The sequence below is a fragment of the Lycorma delicatula genome, chromosome 10, assembly GCF_047948215.1.
Source record: "Lycorma delicatula isolate Av1 chromosome 10, ASM4794821v1, whole genome shotgun sequence".
Taxonomy (NCBI): Eukaryota; Metazoa; Arthropoda; class Insecta; order Hemiptera; family Fulgoridae; genus Lycorma; species Lycorma delicatula.
Window position 1 is genome coordinate 11,529,099 of NC_134464.1, and position 22,412 is coordinate 11,551,510.

Here is a 22,412-nt window from a genome sequence, read left to right on the forward strand (position 1 = left end):
TATCACCAACTATTGGCCAAGCGGTGGGAAAAATGGGGTTTTGAAGACAAAAAAAAATCATACCTCCCTTAATAAGGACAGTATCAAATCGGTTTAAAGTGGTTGTTAGTCCCTTTACCTAAAACGGTTGTCTGAAACAATTTTTCATATGACCAACCCTTACCGCAAGGGATGACTGAAATGTTGCTGGAATTGTAAGAAGATGGCGGCTTGTTGTATGCTAAACATGTGAAACTTCTTTTCACATGCAACCATTGTCATATTGAGTAAATTTGAAGTTTTTCTTAACTTTAAGGGGGGACATCTGTTTTATCCCTTACATAGCATCGGTGAAATCTACCTCCACCTTCTGGCGTGCCGAAAGTTTTTTTTAATTACAATGATGTTTAAGAAAGAGCAGTACATCATTTAGCAGTAGTGGTTTAATGCATGCACAATTAAATAATAATGCAATTTATCAATATTGGGGCGATCCAAACAAATTGGTAGATGGATTGTACACTTTAATTTGTGAATATGATGCTGGAAACATGGCTATTTCAAATGAAATTATATCCATAATTAACAACTGAAAGAAGTTGAATTTGAATAAGTATTTGCTTTTAATTTTTAATTTTTATGTTATAGAAATGTCACGTTTAAAATTAGACGCTAGAAAAATTAAAAAAAGATTTATTAGGACCCACCAGTGATTGATTTTTTGATGACTGATGATGGGGATTATTATGTGAAAAAATCATAGATTGTGTAATGTATCTGATCCAATTAATGACGGTGACCCTATTAATTTTCATCGGATTAAAAGTATATTTAACGAATATACATCTAGTCTCGGTGAACAATTTGTCGGTCACGAAAGATTAAATCAAACTATATAGATGTTGTTAAAAAATAACATATAAAAGAAATAACAGACACGATTTATGATATATAAACTATAATGGTAACGTTTTAGCACTCGATAAAAGATTAAGAAAATTAGAAAAAAAATTTAATAGATTATATCAAATTGTTATCATAATCGATCAGAGAACACGAATCAGTATGATAAAAGTTGACGGGATTCTAGAAAAATTTAAATTAATAATGATATAATTTAAAAAAAATTAATTTATTTCATTTATTTTCATAGGCTGGCAGCCAATGAAAGATGCTGCAAAAATAATTTGTTTCATCAATAATAAATTTATTGTAATTTGTTCCTTTATACAAAATATTTTGGTGGTGAATATCTTCACCACCTAAATTTGATTGTTTAGAAACTGCAAAATAATCTGTTTCATCAATAAATTTATTGTTTTCGTTTTTATATACAACATTTTGGTCCCGCAAATTTGCGTGGTCGAAATCTTATTTTTACTTCCTTGTACGAAGTATTGTGATGGCAAAAAATTTCGGTTTTCAGATTTAAACGAAAATATCCATTTTGACCATCCCTGAATCCATTTTGACTAGTTTCAGCATAACGTCTATACGTATGTATCTCGCATAACTCAAAAACGATTAGCCGCAGGTTGCTGAAATTTTGGATTTAACACTGTTGTGCACACCTACCTTTTTGATTGCAATTGAAGTTACAATTAAAATTTTAATAATGAAATATTTGGATCTTAAAGGGGAAGGCACATCGGTTCGATTCAGATTTCATCTCCTTTTGTTTTTTAACTTTTATTATTTTTAATTTAAATATATTGATTTAATAATTATTAACCCGCGATTGTAAAAAAAGTTTTACAATAAATAATTAAAAAAAATTATTACTGAAATAAAATTTTATGTTCTTTTAAAAATGTGTAAATGTAATTTAATAGTCATTACATATGTGTATATGTAATATATTTGGGGAAAAATCTGATATATTGTAATATTATAATTTAGAGTAGTATTATTTTTGGAATTTTTTTTATAAAAAAAATTTGTTTGAGGTAGATATTTAAAATTTTTTTTTCAAATCCCCCAAAAAACATAATAGTTCTATTAAACAGTTCTGAATGTTATCAAATTTTAATGAGATCATGCTTGAATACCAACCGTTGCATTCTAAAATTATTCTAATTACTGAAAATATTTAAAAATTTTCTTTATATTATTTTAATTTGTATAGGTTTTTGTTAGTATGAAACCTTTCTTTTTATCATAGATTGTATTAGTTTTGCAGATTGTTCTTTTACATTTTCAACTGTACGCAGAGAGCACCGTTGATCGTTTTCTTCTTTATCATTCAGTCTTATTTCATTATTTCCCGTTTGCATACAGCCCATAAATATTTACAATAGAATTGAGATCGCGTGAGTTTTCTGGCCGGTTAAACAAATGAATATTTTTTTCTTTCGTGAACTCTTTTTTTTAAAGGTTTTTTTTTTTTTTTTAAGATAATAGGGAGTGAGATTTTGGTGGAAGATGTAATTTTTCGTTTCTCACAAGATTCAGAACTTTGTTTTTCTAAATCACTGTACAAGTTTCTATATACGAGGGTTATTTTTTTTCAAGGTCCGATCGGTCGCGAAATAAAAACCCGCGCAAAAATCGGATGAACCTTTGCGCATATGTGTTGCGCAGCATCTCTAGTATGGCCTTCAATCACGCCGCGTCACTTCGTTTAGTTCTGAACACGCAGCTAGCACGTAAATATGCCTACAACAAAAAGCATCTCCCGCCAAGTGTGAAGTGCATACGGTAATCGATTTCTTCAGGCTGAGGGGTGTAATGCAGCTGAAATTCATCGACGAATAAGTAATGTGTACGGTGAAACTTCAATCAGTGACCGCAAAGTGCGACAGTGGTGCAGGAACTTTAAAGCAGGACGTGCAGATGTTCATGATGCAGGCGGTCAGGGAAGGAAGCGAGTGTCAACCTATGATCTTGTTGAGCGAGTGGATGAGGCGATTCGAGAAAATCGATGGTTCACAATTTCTGTATTGAGCGATTCGTTTCCTGAAATTTCAAGGTCAGCTCTCTACACCGTTGTGGGTGAGAGACTTCATTTGAACAAACCACAGTTACAGGTCAATATTGCAGTAAAATTGATCAATTCAAAATTAGAGGGTAAGTAATAAATAATGGTAATAATTTAATACACAAAAGAGGGCTATCCTACAAAAGGGAGTCTAAAAAGCTGATTAGTACATGAGTCTAAATACTCAGTGCATTAGTTACTGAATTCTGGAAAAAATTATGAACACAGAATAAGTGTAAAAAATTTATCTGAAATATCATTTAGTAAAATCTACATAGGTAATAAAAATAGGTGTATGTTTTTCAACAGATTAGTTTACATACAAAGGATTATGATATAGAATTTATCCACTGTTCCATTATGTATATGATATATGATAATTAATATGATATATTAACATCAAATTTTTAGAAAATATTTTGACAATTTTTCCTAATATCAAAGCCAGGGGTGAAATATAAATAAAATTTATCCTGGAAAATTTTCTATAAAGTGGTACGCCTAACTCATGAAGTAACCCTTCTTTGCAGAGCGCTTATTGGTGAATGTTTCCTTGAGACTAGTAGAATTCACTAACATCAATTCATTATTTAAGATAGAAATTAAAAGTATTTAATCCCCGATTTAGAAAAAAATAATTTATCTCATTCTGTTAATAACAGTGTATTATATACATTGTCTCCGTTCATAGGGGAATGATTGTGTGAGGGTAAATATGTATCTAAAATCAGAATAACATAATTTATTTATATATTTTTATATTTACATAATTTTTTACATACAAAATATTCATTAGCAAGATCATAATACTTATTATAATAAAACAGGTATTACATACAAGTAAATAATTAATACAAATGCTGAACACAATGAAAACTTATAAAAATGAACACAATTTTCAAAGGTCAATATTTTTTTAAACACAAGTACAATATATTGTAATAACTGTAACAATATCAAAGCAAATAACAAAGTAATTTTAACAATTCCGACAATGAACAGAATAGATATCACATTTTCAAGAATATAAACTAAAATAATTTTGTTTATAATTTAGTTTACTTTTGTATCAAATATATACCCAAATTTTTCACTATCAGGTGGTAAGTAAGTATGCAACAGAAAGTCAGAGATCTTTGATCCTCCAGTAATTGAACTTTTTGTCTGTGTTAGTGCGTTAGCATTGTATGAGTGGCTACTTCCTTTAATTCCGAAACCATTTCTGTTTATAGAAGGTAACTGGGGTACAGATCCAGCAACAGATTGGAACGGTGCTACTTTTGGAAGATGATCACCGGTAGCGATAAATCCTTCGTCATTCTTCGAAGTATATTGTACTGTACGTGATAATCCATCTCCACCAAGAAATGTAAATGAACCGGCAACATTACCTTTTGTATCCGATGTTTCTTGTTTACTACTTGAATCGGTTTGATAAGAATATGCATAAGATGCATCTCCATTTCCTTCATTTTGGGACGATTGTGATGGTAGTGGTGACTGATATGAAGGATAACCATTACTTGTTGGGGATTCAGGAAAATAAGTTTTTGCTGCTGCCTGAGATGGTGCGGATCCAGGAGATACATTAGCCACAAATCCTGTTGCAGATCCGGCTTGATAATCTACAAGTCTTCTGACTCCATCATCTTTAGTAATGAATGAATAACTACCTTTTACATTACCGTTAGCATCTCCTGATTCTGTTCTTGAGTGATCATCAGCCTGGAACGAGAAAGAGTAAGATCCATCTGGAGCGATGGGAGAAGCTGAAGAAATTGCAGGGCCACTAGGAATACTAGAAGGTACATAACTCGGTTGAGGTAATTGTGGAGATGGTGGAAAAGATTTTGTAAGAGAAGGAGACCCTGATGGGGCAAGTGGAGAAGGAGGAGTAGGTAAATGAGCACCAGTCGCAATAAAACCTGTTTGAGAACCTGCAGAGTAATCGACGGTTTTTCGTTCACCATCCTTTGCTATGAATGAAAAACTTCCTTGAACATTTCCATTCACATCACTTGATTCTTTCCTAGATTGATCTGATGTTTCATAACCAAATGAATATGAAGCATCTGATGGTCCGGATACATCATAACTAGATGAAGGAGCTGTTGGTACATAAGCGGCTGATGGTTTTATTATTGGTGTTTGAATACCGGTTTTAGTAAATGCTTTTGAACTATCAGATGAAATTTTTTTCACAACGAATCCTGTATTATCTCCAGCTGCATAATCAACTTTCTGTTGTGTTCCTGTAGGATCAACGTATGAATATGTTCCCTGAACATTTCCTTGAGCATCAGAAGATTCATCTCGACTTTGACCATCAACTGAATAACTAAAAGAATATGTTGCATCACCAGTGGACCCATCATCACCTGGAATTGTTCCTGATGGCGAATAACCTGGTGATGATATTGGATAAACAGGTACATTAGCTTGTCCAGCACCAGGACTAGCAGGTACTGGTTGTCCTGGATATTGAGTGCCATCAACATTAGCCAGAAATCCAGTCGCTGAGCCAGCACTATACTGTACATTATGTTGACCATCATCACCTGTATACTGATACGAACCTACAATGTTGAGATTAGCATCACTAGTTTCATGACGCTGATAACTACCTGTATCAAAACTAAAACTGTATGATGAATCTCCTGGAGCCCCATTATCAGGTGTTGTTGGAGCTAAACCATTAGCAATACCAAATGACTTTGCTAAGTTCACTGATGGCAACGGTCCTGAAAATAAAAAAAAACAAAATAATTAAACATTTTTAAATTAAAATTAACAGTTTATTCATAAATTTCATCAATTAAACATTTTATAAAAAAAATTAATTAAATTTATCACTTAATCTAAAGTTTTTACTCCAAATGAAGAACATAATTTGAGAGATAAACATCCTATTTTAGAAACAATACATGAAGAATTAAATATGGATAATATCATTCTTAATCATGTTTACCTTTACCTGGCTATGTAGTTAACCTATTTCATTTCAATAATTATAGATATATAACACAATACTGAAATGCAGAATGAATTTAACATAATCAGTCAAAAATGTTCTACAAATCAGCTACTGTTTAAAAACAGTCTGAGATTCATTAGTTGAGAATATATTACGAAAAAAAAAAGTATTTTCTAAAAAAAACTTCTGTATTTTAATAAAATTTTAGAAAATGATGTATTGATGATATTTCCTAAAAAGCTATTTTAATATATTCAAGTTTATGTAAAGTGCAGGAAGCACTAAAGAAGAGTTTCAGTAAAAGTTATGAGAAAATGATAATTAATTTGTAAATGTAAAATGATTAATTAATTTTTGGGAAAAATTTGGTTATATGATTTAATTACTACTAATTATCTCTATCAAACTTTGGCATAAAAATACAGTTATACAGCTGATGGTCACAGGGAGATTATAATTTTGTATTTTTGTTTGATGTCATAACTGTAACATCAGTATGTAACCTGGCAAATAAATGTATTCCCAAAAATTGTGTAACCATTTCCAAGAATAACAAGCATTCTATAAAAGCTTCAATAAAACAAACTGAGAAATTAAGTGATTTCCTTTACCTTCTTTGTTGAGCCAAATAAATTGTTGTATATCAGCTTACAAAGTCCATTGAAATGCAGGTGAGATTTAGCTCTATTCAGTAATTCCTTCATTATGTTACAACTTCATTTCATATATAATAAAAATTCATTACTTGCAGAGAAAGCAATTATGATTGGTGTCACTTATACCTTAGCTGCTTGAGCTCTACACAGGTATATGGACTACAACAGTTGTGTGAAGCAACAGATTAATTTATATCTCTTTCTATAGGTTATAGTAAACGCATTTTATAAAAAAAGGACAATATAACTACACTGTTACAAAATCTGATTCAATAGAAATCAATTAAAAAATACCAAAAGTCACCTAATTTTTTAAAATTTAAAGATAATGAATGGATAAATAACATATTCATTTACTGAATCTATCTGAAGTTAATTACATCAAGATCAATTGGTTATAATGTTTTTTTAAAGCCAGAATCCAATAACAGAATGGCAACTAGGAATTTGTATTAAAGAAATAATATCATTAAAATGTAACTGGTCATTACTTTTGTTAATATTTTTAAATGTACAGGAGGCTTCTGTTAATCTCCTGTATGAGATACCCTCTGTCACTGAACAAATGTTAATGATAGGTAGAAAAATAAATAATGATTAAAGTTTAGATTTTAAGATATAAAGGAATGGTAGTTTTTGTAACAAAATTTTGTAAAAAGAATTAAAGTGGCAGGCTTTGTATTATTAAATCAAAGATTTAATTTGGTGAAATAAAATCTAAAACAAAAGAAATATTGTTTTCAAGCTGATAAATGAGGATTTAGAATTTACCAGGAATACTAATATTAAAAGATTTATGTAAAATAAAAAAGAATAAACTGAATTTATTTAATCAAATTTTTATAAGAAAATGTTTATGTGGTCAGTGAGAAGTAAATAAAAACATGGTGTGTAATGAAATGTGTTTTTAATTGAAATGAAACCGGTTTAAAAGTACTCTGATTTTTGTTTTTAATTAGTGATATACCAATTGATAGATCATAGAGAGTTGTTTTATTATCTTGACTTGTTAGTGAATTAAAGTGTTTTTAATAATGTCAGGCTTATTAAAATGCTGTATTCTTTTTTAATGTTTGGCCTCTGGGACCACCATATGATATTATTTCAGAGGATGAATGAGGATGATATGTATGGATGTAAATGAAGTGCAGTCTTGTACAGTCTCAGGTTGACCATTATTGAGATGTATGGTTAATTGAAACCCAACCACCAAAGAACACTGGTATCTAGGATCTAGTATTAAACTCCATATAAAAGTATCTGCTTTTTCTAGGATTTGAATGTTGGTACTCTCTCGACTTCAAAATCAGTTGATTTGCAATGATGAGTTCACCACTAGACCAACCCGGTGGGTTTAAAATGCTGTACTGATGATACCAAACTGTTAGTAGTAAGTATATATATATAATAAAATATAATTAATTTTATTAAATTAACTTCAAAGGCCTTAAGAAAATATAACCATTAATTTCAAAATGAACTTTTTAAAATTTTATAATTTAAAACTGGTTTTATCTTTCATCATGATATTCAGTGAGTTAATGAATATTTAAATTTTTTGTTTTTGAGGTTGGTTACAAAATCCTATAAGAAGAGAATACTTATTTCTAAACTATAAAACTAATTTTTAATAAAGTATTAATGTTTTAATGAAAATCTTATTGCCAACTGTATCTACAAAAAAATTTGTTTAAATAAAATCTTTCTTTTCCATTAATTTTATTTTCATAAAATAAATAACTCCTGATTATAATAATATGTAGTAAATTGATTTAAGATGATTACAAATGCTAAAGCTTTTTAACTACGTGTCTTATTCTAAATTAAATTGAAGGTATTTTTACAAAGAGAAAGTTTATCTTAAATAAGTCTTTACATTGTTTAATGAAATATTTCTTTAAAGATATATACATTCAAAGGTTGGTAGCAAAATTCTTAATTAACTTGTAAATTAAAAATACCTCATCAGATGAGACAGATAGCTTTTTATTAGTTAATTAGTTATCACATTTGAAATAATATTATTTTAAAAAATTTGTGTGATCTGATAGTCAATATTTGAAGTTTCACAGCTTGTTGTTGGTATTATAAATAGCCTAATATTTGTTATTTGTGTGCATTTTTAATTTAAATTATATCAAAATCATCCATGTAACTTTTAATTAAAAAAACCCAGTACACGAAGCCCCAAGACTTGAAAGTGAGAGTACAATATTTGAAATCTACTATATGTAAATGCTTGATTCAAACCTAGGACATTTTGGATGAAAGGAAGACATGCCTCCTACTCTGTGAAGAAGGTTGATACTATTTGTGTTTACTGCAGAGATTTCTATTATTATTTTGGATAACAATTAATTTAAATTTATAATAATTAGCATCAATAAAATTATTATTTATCAAACTCCATTCAAATTTTTATTTTTTGTTGAACAGCACATATTATGTGCTGACACATAATAATTTAAAATTATTGGACAATCTACTTTCAAATTAGTAGTTATTTTTCTTTTTCTTTTGAAGTAAATTATTCATTAATACAATTAGCTTATAACTTAATTTGTGAAAGTAAATTGTTAAATACTTAAATAACTTTATTTTATATAAATTAATTTTTATTTTATAATTTGAAATTTCCATAATATTTTATAAAGTGTGATGTTAATAGAAAAAATTCAAAGGGGGAAACGAAATAAAATTTAGTAGTATCACAGAAACATTAAGTACAGAAATATATTTCAAGTATCCATTGAAATTCCTTAACTGTTTTGTTTATCTGGAAAGTTAAGTCATATTTTGAAACTAAAAGTAATTATTACACAGGAAATTTATGGCAAAAATTTTATGTTAAGAAAAATGTTATATTAAGTAATCCAGTTAACTTTACGACAATAAAAAAGTTAGGAGAACTTTTATGTCATTCATACAGTCATCATCATTGTAATCTGGTGTTCTGCCTGGTGGCAGTCCCTTACGCCTCTGCTGTTTCCATCTAGTTCTGTCTCAAGCCTTCTCCTTTGTTCCTTTGTAATTTCCAGTCTTTGTCTTATATTCTAACATTATTAGTCTTTTTCTTAGCTTCTTTTCTCCTTCTACTAACTCTTTCAGTACAGTTATCAAGATTCCACTTCCCTGAACCACCTGTCCTAACTAGTTTCCTTTTCTTTTGTGTACTTCTCACATAAGTACTTTTTCTTCTTTAGTCCTGTTAATTACTTCCTCATCACTTTATTCATCCATTTTACTTTCTGAATCCTTTTCACCTCAAAAGACTCAATCGAGTCCTAAGATTAAAAAGAATACTTTTTAATGAAAACGTTTTGCGTGTGTGTTCTAGTAGGAGACAAATTCTTTTAAATGTATAATATATACTTGTACAAGGTTATTTGGTGAAAATATTCAAATCAAGCTATTACCAGTGGGTATAGAAGAAGCTGGTGGTAGATTAGGCAAAAATCCACTGACACCAGATGTATATTGTAGTCCTTTCTTTTGCCCATCGGTACCAATATAAGCAAAATTACCAGTAACTTCATTGGCACCAGATGCTGATTGAAATGCTGAGCTACCATCTCCGGTATCATATCCGTACTTATAACCGCCATCTTTTTTGAGCAATAAGTATTGTGCACGTCGACCTGCTGGGATTTCTGGTATATGTTTCCATCCTTGACCACCATACACTGATATTGTCCATAAATGTAATATCAGAATCTGCAGTAGAAACTGTAAAAAAACAAATTTAGTATAAATTTTAATCAAAAAATAAAACTAAATTTCTTTTAACTTAATTTAAAAAATTGATTTATAAACTGGATTTTTTACTAAAAGTATTTTAAAGTAGTAAAACAATTTTTTTAAAGTAAGTTATATGACTATTTTTATAGCCAATGTGATTCAAGGCGTAAGTATTTCTACATTTTATTGTCACTTTCAATCGCTGTAGATGGACAAAGATGACTGTTTAACAAGTTGGTTAAAACTATAGTGTGCTAAATTTATTTTAAATTACTCATTTGATTAGTATCATAGACTAACAGTTAAAAAAATACAGTTAACTTTGTTAATACGATTTCATTATCAGTTTTCAGCATACAAATAATGAAAGGTGAAAGAAAAAATAAATAAAAAAGAGAGCGTGTGCAAACTGGGAGAAAATTGTTTATTCACTAGCAATAAGGTGATTATCCATTTGTTGTCACCCTAGTTTTTTATGATGATAAATTATATATATATATATATATAGAGAGAGAGAGAGTGAGAGAGAAATAATATATATAAATAAATAAACTGATTTTATGTTGTAATTCAATAAAATTCTCCTATTGTTTTAATAATGGCTGTGCATTGTCACATTAATATGTTCAAGTTGAAGATCTGAGATTTGGTATGATTATTTGCAAAGTTAAGATCCTTTTGAGACATTTAACGGTTTTATTTTTATTTTTCTGTTTGCTCTTTTAATTATTCTTCCTTAAAAATTGTATTTAATATTTTTTATTATTCCCATAAGATCATCATGAAAATTCAAATTCAAATTCTTTATTTTCACTAAATTTCACTGTACAATTATTATACATTATTCTGTAACAAAGAATATTCATAAATAAAAATATACAATATAATGCTAAAAATTTACAATTTAAATACAAAAAAACAACGTTTAGTCATGCACATTAATGAAAAACAGTGACTAGATACTTCATGAATTATGAAAATTGTGTTGAAGCACCTTCAGAACGATTCAAAGAGCAGGTAAATGGCAGTTAAAAAGAATACATTGATAAAGTGAGTATTACTCCATAATTTATTGAAAGATTCAGTTCCTGACCATCACACAATATACTTGCTGCATTCCTAAATTCAACTCAAGCCTGCCACAAGAAATCTTTAACATCTTCATTATCAAATAGAAGAAGCCAAACTTTAAGCTCCTTCAAATTAGTTAAACTTTCAGTGTAAATGGGCAGCCCATGGAAAACGCTTGATGTGTTGTATGTAAAAAATCTTTTATAAGCCTCAAAATTTGCTTGTGACACAACTACCATATTCCTTGATTGCAACCTGTCCAAATAAACAGGGTAATTTGCAATCATCTGTCCTCCCCTAATGAAGAAAATACACACAATGTGGAGAATGAAAAGATGCCTCAGTGGAAGTATCCCTAGGTCTTTAAACAGAGGAAAAGTATGTTCAGATCTCCCCACTCTACAGATCTACCTAATTACTTTCTTTTCAGCTATAACAATCGGTTTTATTGTTGAAAAACCAGTACCACCCCAGACCCTTACGCCATACTGCAATTTACTATTTACCAAAGCGTAATATATTAATTTCAAATCAGAAACAGGGCAAATAAAGTAAAAAATAAATAAATATAGAAAAACACTATTTTTTTTTTTCAACTTTTGCTATTTGTTCCTCTTTGAGTTCTTTTTTATAGAATTACATTCTTAAAATTTATATCCAAATTAAAAACAAATAAATAAAAATAATATAGAAGTCGTTCATCTGAGAACTGAATGTCAGACATTTATCAAGAAAGGTTTTATCGATAAACTACAAACACTCAAAAGGTCGGTCATATGGCCCATCAAAGAAGACACGATATGGTTTATACATGAACATAGAGAAGATATCGGATACAATAAGAAAAAGAAGAATCATCTTCTACGGTTATTTTCGAAGAATGAACCCTAACAGACTAGCAAACATTTTACTTACACATTTAAAAATCAAAAAAACCAATAACAACGGGATTAGAGAAACCGAAAGAGATATGGAAGAATTGAAAATAACACAAAAAGACATCAAAGAACGTTCACCACTGAGAAAGAAATTATAAAACATCCAGTTTTAAGTAGGAAAAACAAAAACAACAGAAGTATATCATCTGGATATAAGAAAGAAAAGAGAGTACTTTTTCGGAATTTCACTGCCAAAAAAAAATATTAATTATAATTTGTATGTTTAACATTAGTGAGACAGGTTAGCGAATGAAGTAAGCGTAAGTTATATTTGGTTAGGTTATGTTATATATTTAAGATTCGTCAATACACGGAATCATACGTATATCAACATAACATAACCAAACGTAACCTACGTTCGCTTCGCTAGATAACCTCGTCAAATTATCGTTAAATAAACAAATTATAAACACTAAATATATGCTAAAGTAAAATGATTGGTAAAAAAAACAAAAAAAACTGACGACACAATTGTAATACTTTCCCCCCACGCTGCTTTTTTCTGATGCACGGCTTCTTTTTTTCCTGTTTAGCCGGTAACTACCGGTTAGATAATTCTTCAGAGGATGAATGAGGATGATATGTATGGTGTAAATGAAGTGTAGTCTTGTACATTCTCAGTTCGACCGTTCCTGAGATGTGTGGTTAATTGAAACCCAACCACCAAAGAACACCGGTATCCACGATCTAGTATTCAAATCAGTGTAAAAATAACTGGCTTTACTAGGACTTGAACGCTGTAACTCTCGACTTCCAAATCAGCTGATTTGGGAAGACGCGTTAACCACTAGACCAACCCGGTGGGTTCTGATGCACGGCTTACAAGCACATACCCACACAACTTAATTGAAAATATTTACCAGTTTATTTAAATATAATATTTTTTGTTTATTTAATTCAATGATTCTAACTAAAGCGCGCGCGCATGCCGTATTTCATTCGCGCGGGTGTGGTGGTACTAGCGGCCACTTTAAATATTATTCATTTATTTAATTCTACCGCTCACCTGTGACGTCACAACTTAGCGGACGACTACAGCAGCTGCACGTCAGTGCTACAATAGCGCTCTTTGTGGTGGAAGGAGGTACTAATGACACACTATACCCAGTTAACCACTAGTTTATTTAGAGCATTTTTTTTGGGGTGGGGTGCCATTTTGTAAAAAAAAAATTTTAGATCATTTTAATCGTTAAATACTGAGGGTGACCTTGCTCTACAGCTTCACCCCCTTGATCTTTTAAGTTGAAAATTTAATGACATCAATGCTTTAATAAAGAAGTAATCTGACCAAAATCGGTCGAGTAGTTCTGAAGATGTATAATAAGGTAACTTAGGATGCGACACCGAACACACACATACGAATATTAACATCCGAAAAATTTCCATCCAGTTTTTTGGTTTCCTTAGGTGTCAAAACGTCAAGATCCGGTGAAAACCGTTTATGTCCAAATTAGACCGATTACCATACTTTACTTTTTAGAACTATAGCGCTAGACGGGAAAGTAAAATGTGAAAAACTTTGGCTGTGAAATTCCGAAACAGAACCGAAAAAAAACATCGGGAAATGATGAAGGAGATGTGGAAGAAAAAGATACTGAAAAGTGAATTAGTTGAAATATCGTAGTCTGTAGTGGCTAAAACAGGTCTGGCTAAATTAATGTCTAATTCTAATTAAATAGTTTTTTATTTTCGGAAGTCTAGTGTATAGGGTAGATTAAGATTAAATTTAAGCAGGAATTACCATGAAATGAAAAATCATTAATTTACAGCATTTAATATAATAATAAAACTTAAGTTGTTGAATAAAAACTTTATATCGTGTCGCAACAATTATTAAAATTACTAATGACTGTATTAGTACTGACTAGTAATAAATTTTTCAACCCTTAATTTTTATCGAATTCGCGACTTTTAGTGTTATCAAAGAGGACGCTACAAAATTAAAAAAAATTGTTTTTTATTATAAAAAGTTTAAGTAACGTCAAAAACGATAAATTAATCGATGATCATTTATTTACGTTATTATTGCTGATAATGCTGGCATCCTTTAGCAGATTGATTTTGGGAAACGATATCCTACCGATTAAGCCAAGAAAATCATAGGGAAAAATAAATGAAGGAAGAAAAAATTGTTTAACATTCAGATGTATCCCGTAATGTTTTATATTGATTAAAGAATATTTTGAAACAATGGTTATATACAATTTTATTTAATTTAATTTAATTTTAAAATATAAAAAATGACAAGTTATTATCTGTAGTATAGTTACGTAGTTACATGTTTGTATTTTTCTGTATACGGAAAATAAGAAATATTTAAAATTTAAAATTATGTTCTAATTACGTAACGGTATTTGAAACTTAAGAATTGACACGCACAAAGGCACACGCGCGTAAAAATTAACTAACGTGATTATTTTATAATAAAAAAATGTTAAATTTCCATAAAAGGAAACTAAAACATTTTTTAACAGTTTATACACACCTGAAAAATAATGAAAAAAACCAATAACCACCTAGAGGATTTTCAAATGATTAATCATTAACAAACAGAAGACATCATACACTGACATCATACAAGACATCATACGAAACTAAAATAGGAAACTTGATATTATGTATCATTTTCAAGGTCGTTTAGTGTGTAATCTGCTGGCGAGATAATATTGCAAAATTACAACAATGTAAAAAAAAATGTTGATTTGTTATACAGTATAATAGTTTGTATAATGTACTGTAATTAATCTATTTATTTTAACACGACACGTATTATTATATTGCCATTCAAATTACATTTTATTTTTTACTCCAAATTAAGAATAATTAATATTTAATTCAAAATTATTCTTTTTAATAATGGTTGAAACAAAAATTTCCGAATAAATTTTTCTTTTTAATAATCAACTAGGAAAAAAGGCGGGCCTACGGTCCGCTGCGAAATTTATGTTTTATTAAACATGATTTTGTTGAATGTTTTTGCTAATTTAACTAAATAATGTTCCTGAATTTATCGTACTAACAACAATAAAAATTTTTTTAACGAAAAGCTTCAAAATCCTGAATATTTTTAGCTGTTTCTTAAGTTGTGATTTTTTAACACAGCTCTAACCCCAATGTTTTCCTTTCTTATCCTCAAAAAACAAATATAATTTTAGATAAATCGTTCTTATAAAGAAATATAAATCAATCGTTCGAACGAATGAATCGTCCGTGCTTACGCGCAGCCGCCTGGTCCACCACCATTGGTCCGGTCTCCGCCAATAGCAGCTAAAATTAAAATGAAAGCACATACAATATACAAACACACATACCTACGCACCAATTTTTTTTGTGAGAAGAAATTTATGACTGGTTTCATGCTATTTTCTGTACTCCTTGAACTAATTTTGTAATAATTGAATCGCATTTTTAACAATTTACTTCTAGGTCTACCTAAAGGTTGTTTGCTTTTTATAATGAGATTATAACATAAAAGTAAATATCGGCTTCTACTTCCCGTCAGGCAGGAATTTATCAACGGTACAAAAAATTACTTTCATTATCATAAATTAGCAGCTGTTGCAGGTTGCCCGGTAGAATAAAATCGAATATGAACGAATTAATTGGGCTTTCTTTAGTTTAAGTCGATTATTAACGTTCAACAAAACTATTTACTGTTCTAAGGAAACAAATTGTAGTTATTTAATTGTGTAAAGAAAACAAAAATTACTTTTTTAAATATTTTGCTAAAACGTATATTAAAAAAAGGTGATAGCACAGTTGCAGGACTTTCCCGCGGATTTTTTCTGATGCACGGCTTAAATACACATACACGCAACTTAATTAAAAATATTTATAATTTTATTTAAATATAATATTTTTTGTACAGCTGTACGTCAGTGCTACACTAGCTTTTCATGTGGTGACAGAAGGTACTATTGACGCAGTACACCCACTAAGGCACTAATTTTGAGCATTTTTTGGGATGGGGATGCGATTTTGAATTTTTTTTGTTGTAAATATTATTTTTTAATTGTTAACAAATGTGCCTAACAAAAATAAGAGCTTAATTAGACGAAATCTCGAGATACCGATGGTGACCTTACTCTACAGCCTCACCCCCCTGACCTTTTAAGTTGAAAATTTAACGGCATCAATGCCTCATATATAAAGGTAAACCGATCATGTTTGGTCAAAATCGGTTCAGTAGTTCTGAAGATATAAAGTGATTTAGAGTGCGACACCGAACACACACGTACAGACGAACATTAACATCCGAAAAATTTCCATCCGGTTTTTTTGGGTTGCTTTGACGTCAAATCGTCAAGATTTAGTGAAAACAGCATATGCCCAAATTGGACAGATTACAATACGTTTCCTATTTACGTCTGCTAGCGCTAGACGGTAAAGTAAACGTAATGTAAAAGTATTCAAAAACGAAGCGAAATTCCATACTTTTTTCTTATTTTTTTATTGAAATTTTTTACCAAAATCTTTCCCAGCGAGTAAATTACAATAGATTTTCCTAACAGAAGGATCTCCGACTAATAATGGGTCTGATTATAAAAATGTTTCTTAAGTCTTGGTATTTTAAAATAATTTTATAACGTTATTTATTTTTTCTCACAAACTGTTTAAACTTTTAATTATTTCTTAAAACAATTCTGCTCAAACGGATAATAAAGGTTTAATGAAAATACAACGCCAAAACGGGACAAGTTTTCTGTTTGGAATTTTAAAATTTTCCTTAATTTTTTTTACAATTTTTCTAAGCTTTGGTTTATTTTTTTTGTTAACTTGAAAGTGGTTTTACTAAAATTCATCCCTAGCTAGTTAATAAAATAATTATCCTTCCACAAAAATTCTCCACTTAATGTTTTGTAAAACATTTTTACAAAAGATTATTGAAACCTTTATAAGCCTAATTATTATCATATTGCTTTATTATAAATTTTATGAATAGAATTTTAAGATTTTTTTCAGTTAATCAGAAAACAGTGATAAATATAAATGGGTACATTTTTAGGTAAATTTTTTACAGAAATATATATTATCTTTCAGATATTAATATATATATATCTCAGAGATATATTTATTGTAAAGCCCTTCTGCACGTAATAATTTATTTACTCGGATAATAGTTAATAACAAAATTTTCGATTTAAATTGCTAATCTCCGTGGCAAAATGTTAGTGTATCTGCCATTCATTCGGAAGGTTCTAATGTTGAATGAAGGCCACGTTCGTATTTTTCATATTCCACGAAATTTATCTCAAATCTCAATATGTATATTATTAGATATGAATAACTGTATCTATTCAAGTGAATCTTTAATCAGATAAATTGTTATCAGATAGTTGTTATCTGGGTGTTGTGTATTTGCAATCGTTAATAAATAAATTTCTTTTAAAAGTTTCAAACATATTGATATAGAAGTTGAATTTTTTTTTAATTTATAAATTAAGTTTTTAATACTTAATACTCATACAAACAGAAATCTTTAAAAATTATAAAATACATTTTGCATGTAAAATGTGTTAAAAATGCGGATTTTTTTAATAAAAAAAACATTTGGTAGATCGATAATTAAATCTACAATGCCTTATTTTTTTATCGGTATTTTTTCACTTAGAATTTTAAGTATGTAATATTTATTAGTCTTACTCTGATGTATCAAATTTTGAGACGAAGTTAATAACATTTTTTAAATCGGTTTAGAAGATTAGAATAATCTTAACAAATCGCATCCTAGCAGAACAAATTAATTTATAAAAATGAATAAAAACATTTTTTTACATACTGCAGTTTCTTTTCCAAGATCACTGTTTTCAGAAAGAGTACTTTCTGAAAAATCATTTTTGCTTCTTCAGAATAGATTTTTTTTTAATATAATAAATTAAGTAAAATATTTTACAATAAAATAAAAATACTTTCACATACAGTAAGAAAAAGAATTAGTTTCTACAGTCATATCTTCAGAATGAATAAAAACAGATTTGTAAAACAAATTTTCGAATTCTTCAATTCAAGAAAACCAAAAAGTAAACGCTTTTAAACGTTCAGAAAGATCTAGGAGAACGAAATATATCAGAAAAAATCATTAAAAACAGAAAAAACTGAGGAAATTAGTGAAACTGAAAACCAAAGAATCTAGAAGAAACCGAAGTCAAAACGTGGAGAAAACATCAAGACAGTATAAAAGAAAGCCATGTCCGAAAGAATGAAAGCTTCCTGATAAAGAAAAGAAAAGAGAGAACGCATAACTGATTTAACGTACCTATAAGATGGGTGGTACGGAAATTTAAATTAATTAAAAATTTATTTTAATTTTAAAATTTAGATGATTATTACATCAGTAATACGTGAACATTCATCTCGACGATTTAAACAGTTATTTTTAAATAACGATTTAATTCATTTATTATTTTAAAAATCCATTCTGAAGAAACAGAAATCTTTTCGAAAATACTAAACGGAGATTCACAAAAAAATAAACAGCAATATCAGAAACAATAATAAAAATCAATCCATCGGGTTGGTATATTGGTGAACTCATTGTCGCAAATCAGCTGATTTTGAAGTAGAGAGTTCTAAGTTTCAAATCCTAATAAAGGCAGTTCCTTTAATTCGGATTTGAATACTAGACCGTGGATACCGGTGTTCTTTGGTGATTGGGTTTCAATTAACTACACGTCTCCGGAATGGTCAGCCTGAGTTTGTTCAAGACGACATATTAACGGTACAATAACGCAGCTACTGATGAGTCGCAAATGATTTTAATTGTTGATGCGATTATAAATAAAAATATTAAAAAAAAAAAATTAATTAATTTGTTCGATAAAATCTGAAAGAATAAATACAGATAAACGTTTCATTATTAAGAAGGGTCAAATATTTTAAATTAAAAATGACTAACAATTAAAATCGTTTAAAAGGATCCAAAACCCCTTAAAAGATTAGTTAATAAACCTGTTTATCTTTGAACTTCAAAGATTTAAAAATTTAAAAATTTAATAAATAACTAAAAAAAATTATTTATTCATTAAAATTCTGAAAATATGTTTATAATATTTATATAGAATAATTTTTAAAAAATCAACAGTTGTTTAGCAATTGATTTTCGAAGTCGAAGGCTTTGAGGTTCAAATCCTACGAAACGTTACTTGCCCTTTTTATACGGATTTGAATACTAGACACTGGTTACCCATGTATTTTTGGTGGTTGAGGTTCCAATTAACCACACGTCTCAGGAATGATCAGCCTGAGTTTACAAGAGTACACCTCATTTACATGTCATACATATCCTAATCTCATCGGGTCCGTGGGAGGTTGCTAAAAAATAAATATTTTTTAGTAATGATTATTAAACAAAAGACTTCACTATTTTAACAAATTGCAACCTACATATTATGAAAATAAAGAATAAAAGAAACAAATTATAACGTCTTTGTTCAGTTTAATTTCTATTTCATTTAATAATTATTTAATTTATATATATTTTAACTGATATAAAAAAAAAATTATATATATTTGTATAATTACGATCTTGGAAAATGCTTTTATTTTCATATTAACGAGAAATAAATGGAATAGATGAAATGATAAATGAAAAATGTTACAAAAAAATAGTCTTTCCGAGAGTTGAATCAGACACTATACTGATGTAAAAATCACTATGCCAACTACTAAACTTACAAGTCTTCAGTTAAACGATTGATTATAAGTAAAGTAAGATAAATTATGATTTTACAAATTTATGTAACAATGTTACAAAAATTTTAAACTAATAACATAGAAAAAAATATAATAACATTTTTGTTATAAATGAAGTTTATGAAATAGGATTATAAAATTATTATAGAATATAATACATTATTACTGACCAAGTTCTTCGGATGGGCCATGTTAATTGTTGATAAACCTTGCCCAGCACTGTCTGTGCAAACACTAACTTTCTGTACTCTACTTGTATTGTTATTTATATAAATGTAACGAACATAGGTTTATATGGTAGATTTTTTAAACTAAGAAGTTTTTTTTATTAATAATTTTTAATAGTGGGGAGAGTAATTGTTTTTTCAGCGAAATAGGGAGGGGAAGATGCTATTACTAATATGATTTTTTTCTCTAATGATTCCAGATCAAACGGATGTTCTACGAGGATATCGAGTGTTTACTTATGTTATGTTAAGCATGATTGGTAGGGGAAAATTTATGCATGATTCTCGTATGAAGAAAAAGCAAGAGAGAGAGAGATAGAGAGAGAATGAGAGATAAAAATGAGATTAAGGGAGAGGGAGTATATAGTGGTCAAGGAAAAGGGAGGGAGAGAAATATACCTTATTTGTTGCGTGTATTATATTTAATTTATATGTTATAGCGGATGATGTTTTGTGATATTGAAATTGCATTATTTTTTTTTACTTATTATTCAAGGTTCACAACAACAAGAACAACGGGACGATTAGCGGTTGTAAGATTAAAATTAATACCACTTCATCTTTCTCTATTCATCTGACTAATAAATTAATCCATTATACCAATTACATTGCTAATACTTTTATTATTTTTTTAAATTTCTTATAAGTTCTTTTATTCTCTTTTAAGTAGATAAATTTGAAACTGTCAACAGCTGGCGCCAGCGCTGAACTAAATTCATTTAACGATTACTATTATTTAACGTTGGGAACCCTCGTATAATCACATAAAAAAATTTACCCGTATTAGATAAAAAAATTCCTCGAAACCGTTATTTCTCAAAATCCATTGAGAGAAGGGGATTGATAAAATTTACTTCATTAACGATCTAGGATAGCTGTAATTTTTAAGCGAAAGATTATTAGGTAGATTTCATGTAACGGGTAACATGATTCGGCTTCCCGAAAGTTTCGACATATCTTCGCGTTTCACGTCCCCCAGACCCCAAAACAACCGTCACTTCAGAAGTATATAGATATATATTTCACTTTCTTATGAACACGATACTGCCGTAATTTTGCACCAATATTTTCAAGTCGATACATAAAATATAATGACCTAAAATCTCGGTCGAGTTTGTTAATTGGAAAAATCCTAACATGGGGATGGAAACGGGGGGCTTTTTCGAAAAAATAAAATATCGCTTTAACTTTCTTATTAAGTAAAATATCGAACTCGTTTAAAGTTCCTATATTTTTTGGATAAGAGCCTAAAACGTATCTAAGTAAAGTTTTTTGATATCAACAACTATTGGCCCAGAGGGTGGAAAAAATGGGGTTTTGAAGACAAAAAAATCATACCTCCCTTAATAGGCACAGCATCGAATCGGTTTAAAGTGGTCGTTAGTTCTCTAATCATTACCTAAAACCTTTAACTGAAACAATTTTTACCTTTAGCCTTTAACCTTTAACCTTTAGCAAGGGATGACCAAAATATTGTTGGAATTGCAAGAAGATTGCAAGAAGGCTTGTCGTATGCTAAATATGTGAAAATGTTTTCACATGCAACCATTGTCGTCTTGAGTAAATTGAAGTTTTTCTTACCTTTAAGGTGGAAATCTTTTTTATCTCCTACTTAGCACCGGTGAAATCTACCTCCGCCTTTTAGCCTGCCGAAAGGGATTTTGTAATTAAGAAAATTATTTAGGTATATTGTATAAAAAAAACAAAAAATCAAATTTAGCCATTCAGTCGTGTCGGATTCTTGTTGATTCCAAAGGCGTTGATGTTTTTGCCGTTAGAATTTTCCTGGCCATTTTACGGATGGTTTGCCATTGCCTTCCCGATGTAGTTAATTGAAACCTAACCACCGAAGAACACCGGTATCCACAGTCTGATATTCAAATCCATATAAAAGCAATTCCATATAAAAGTTTAATTTACAAGAACCTTAGAATTCTAGACTTCGAAAATCAGCTGATTTTCCGATGACAGTTTATCCGCTAGACTACCCCGGCGGGTTAATATGTACTCGTATTTTGTATATACTCATATATTATGTATCGGGTGTTCGATGACAACTTTCAAATGACTTTTTTAAAGTTAAACATAGAAAAATAAAATTTAACAAATGATGTTAACTTGAAACACTTGATTTTTTAGTTTGATTCTGCCAATCTCCAA

The 22,412-nt window shown here is 29.4% G+C and overlaps 1 protein-coding gene across 1 annotated transcript; it reads right to left on the reverse strand.

The window, feature by feature from the left end:
• Positions 1-3,714: 3,714 nt before the first annotated feature.
• Positions 3,715-20,326, reverse strand: LOC142331199 (uncharacterized). Its single transcript, XM_075376935.1, has 3 exons — positions 20,196-20,326; positions 10,003-10,312; positions 3,715-5,697 (listed from the first exon to the last, which is right to left on the reverse strand). The coding sequence occupies exons 1-3, from the start codon at positions 20,214-20,216 to the stop codon at positions 4,010-4,012; spliced, it is 2,019 nt and encodes a 672-aa protein (XP_075233050.1). The 5' UTR covers positions 20,217-20,326; the 3' UTR covers positions 3,715-4,009.
• Positions 20,327-22,412: the final 2,086 nt, after the last annotated feature.

Excerpts from the sequence above, each read along its gene's own strand:
- LOC142331199 (XM_075376935.1), bottom strand. The coding sequence starts at position 20,216 with ATGGCCCATCCGAAGAACTTG. Across the intron at positions 10,313-20,195 it reads TGGCCCATCCGAAGAACTTG|TTTCTACTGCAGATTCTGAT; the intron begins GTCAGTAATAAT and ends GTTTTTTTACAG. Across the intron at positions 5,698-10,002 it reads AGCTTCTTCTATACCCACTG|GACCGTTGCCATCAGTGAAC; the intron begins GTAATAGCTTGA and ends TTTTATTTTCAG.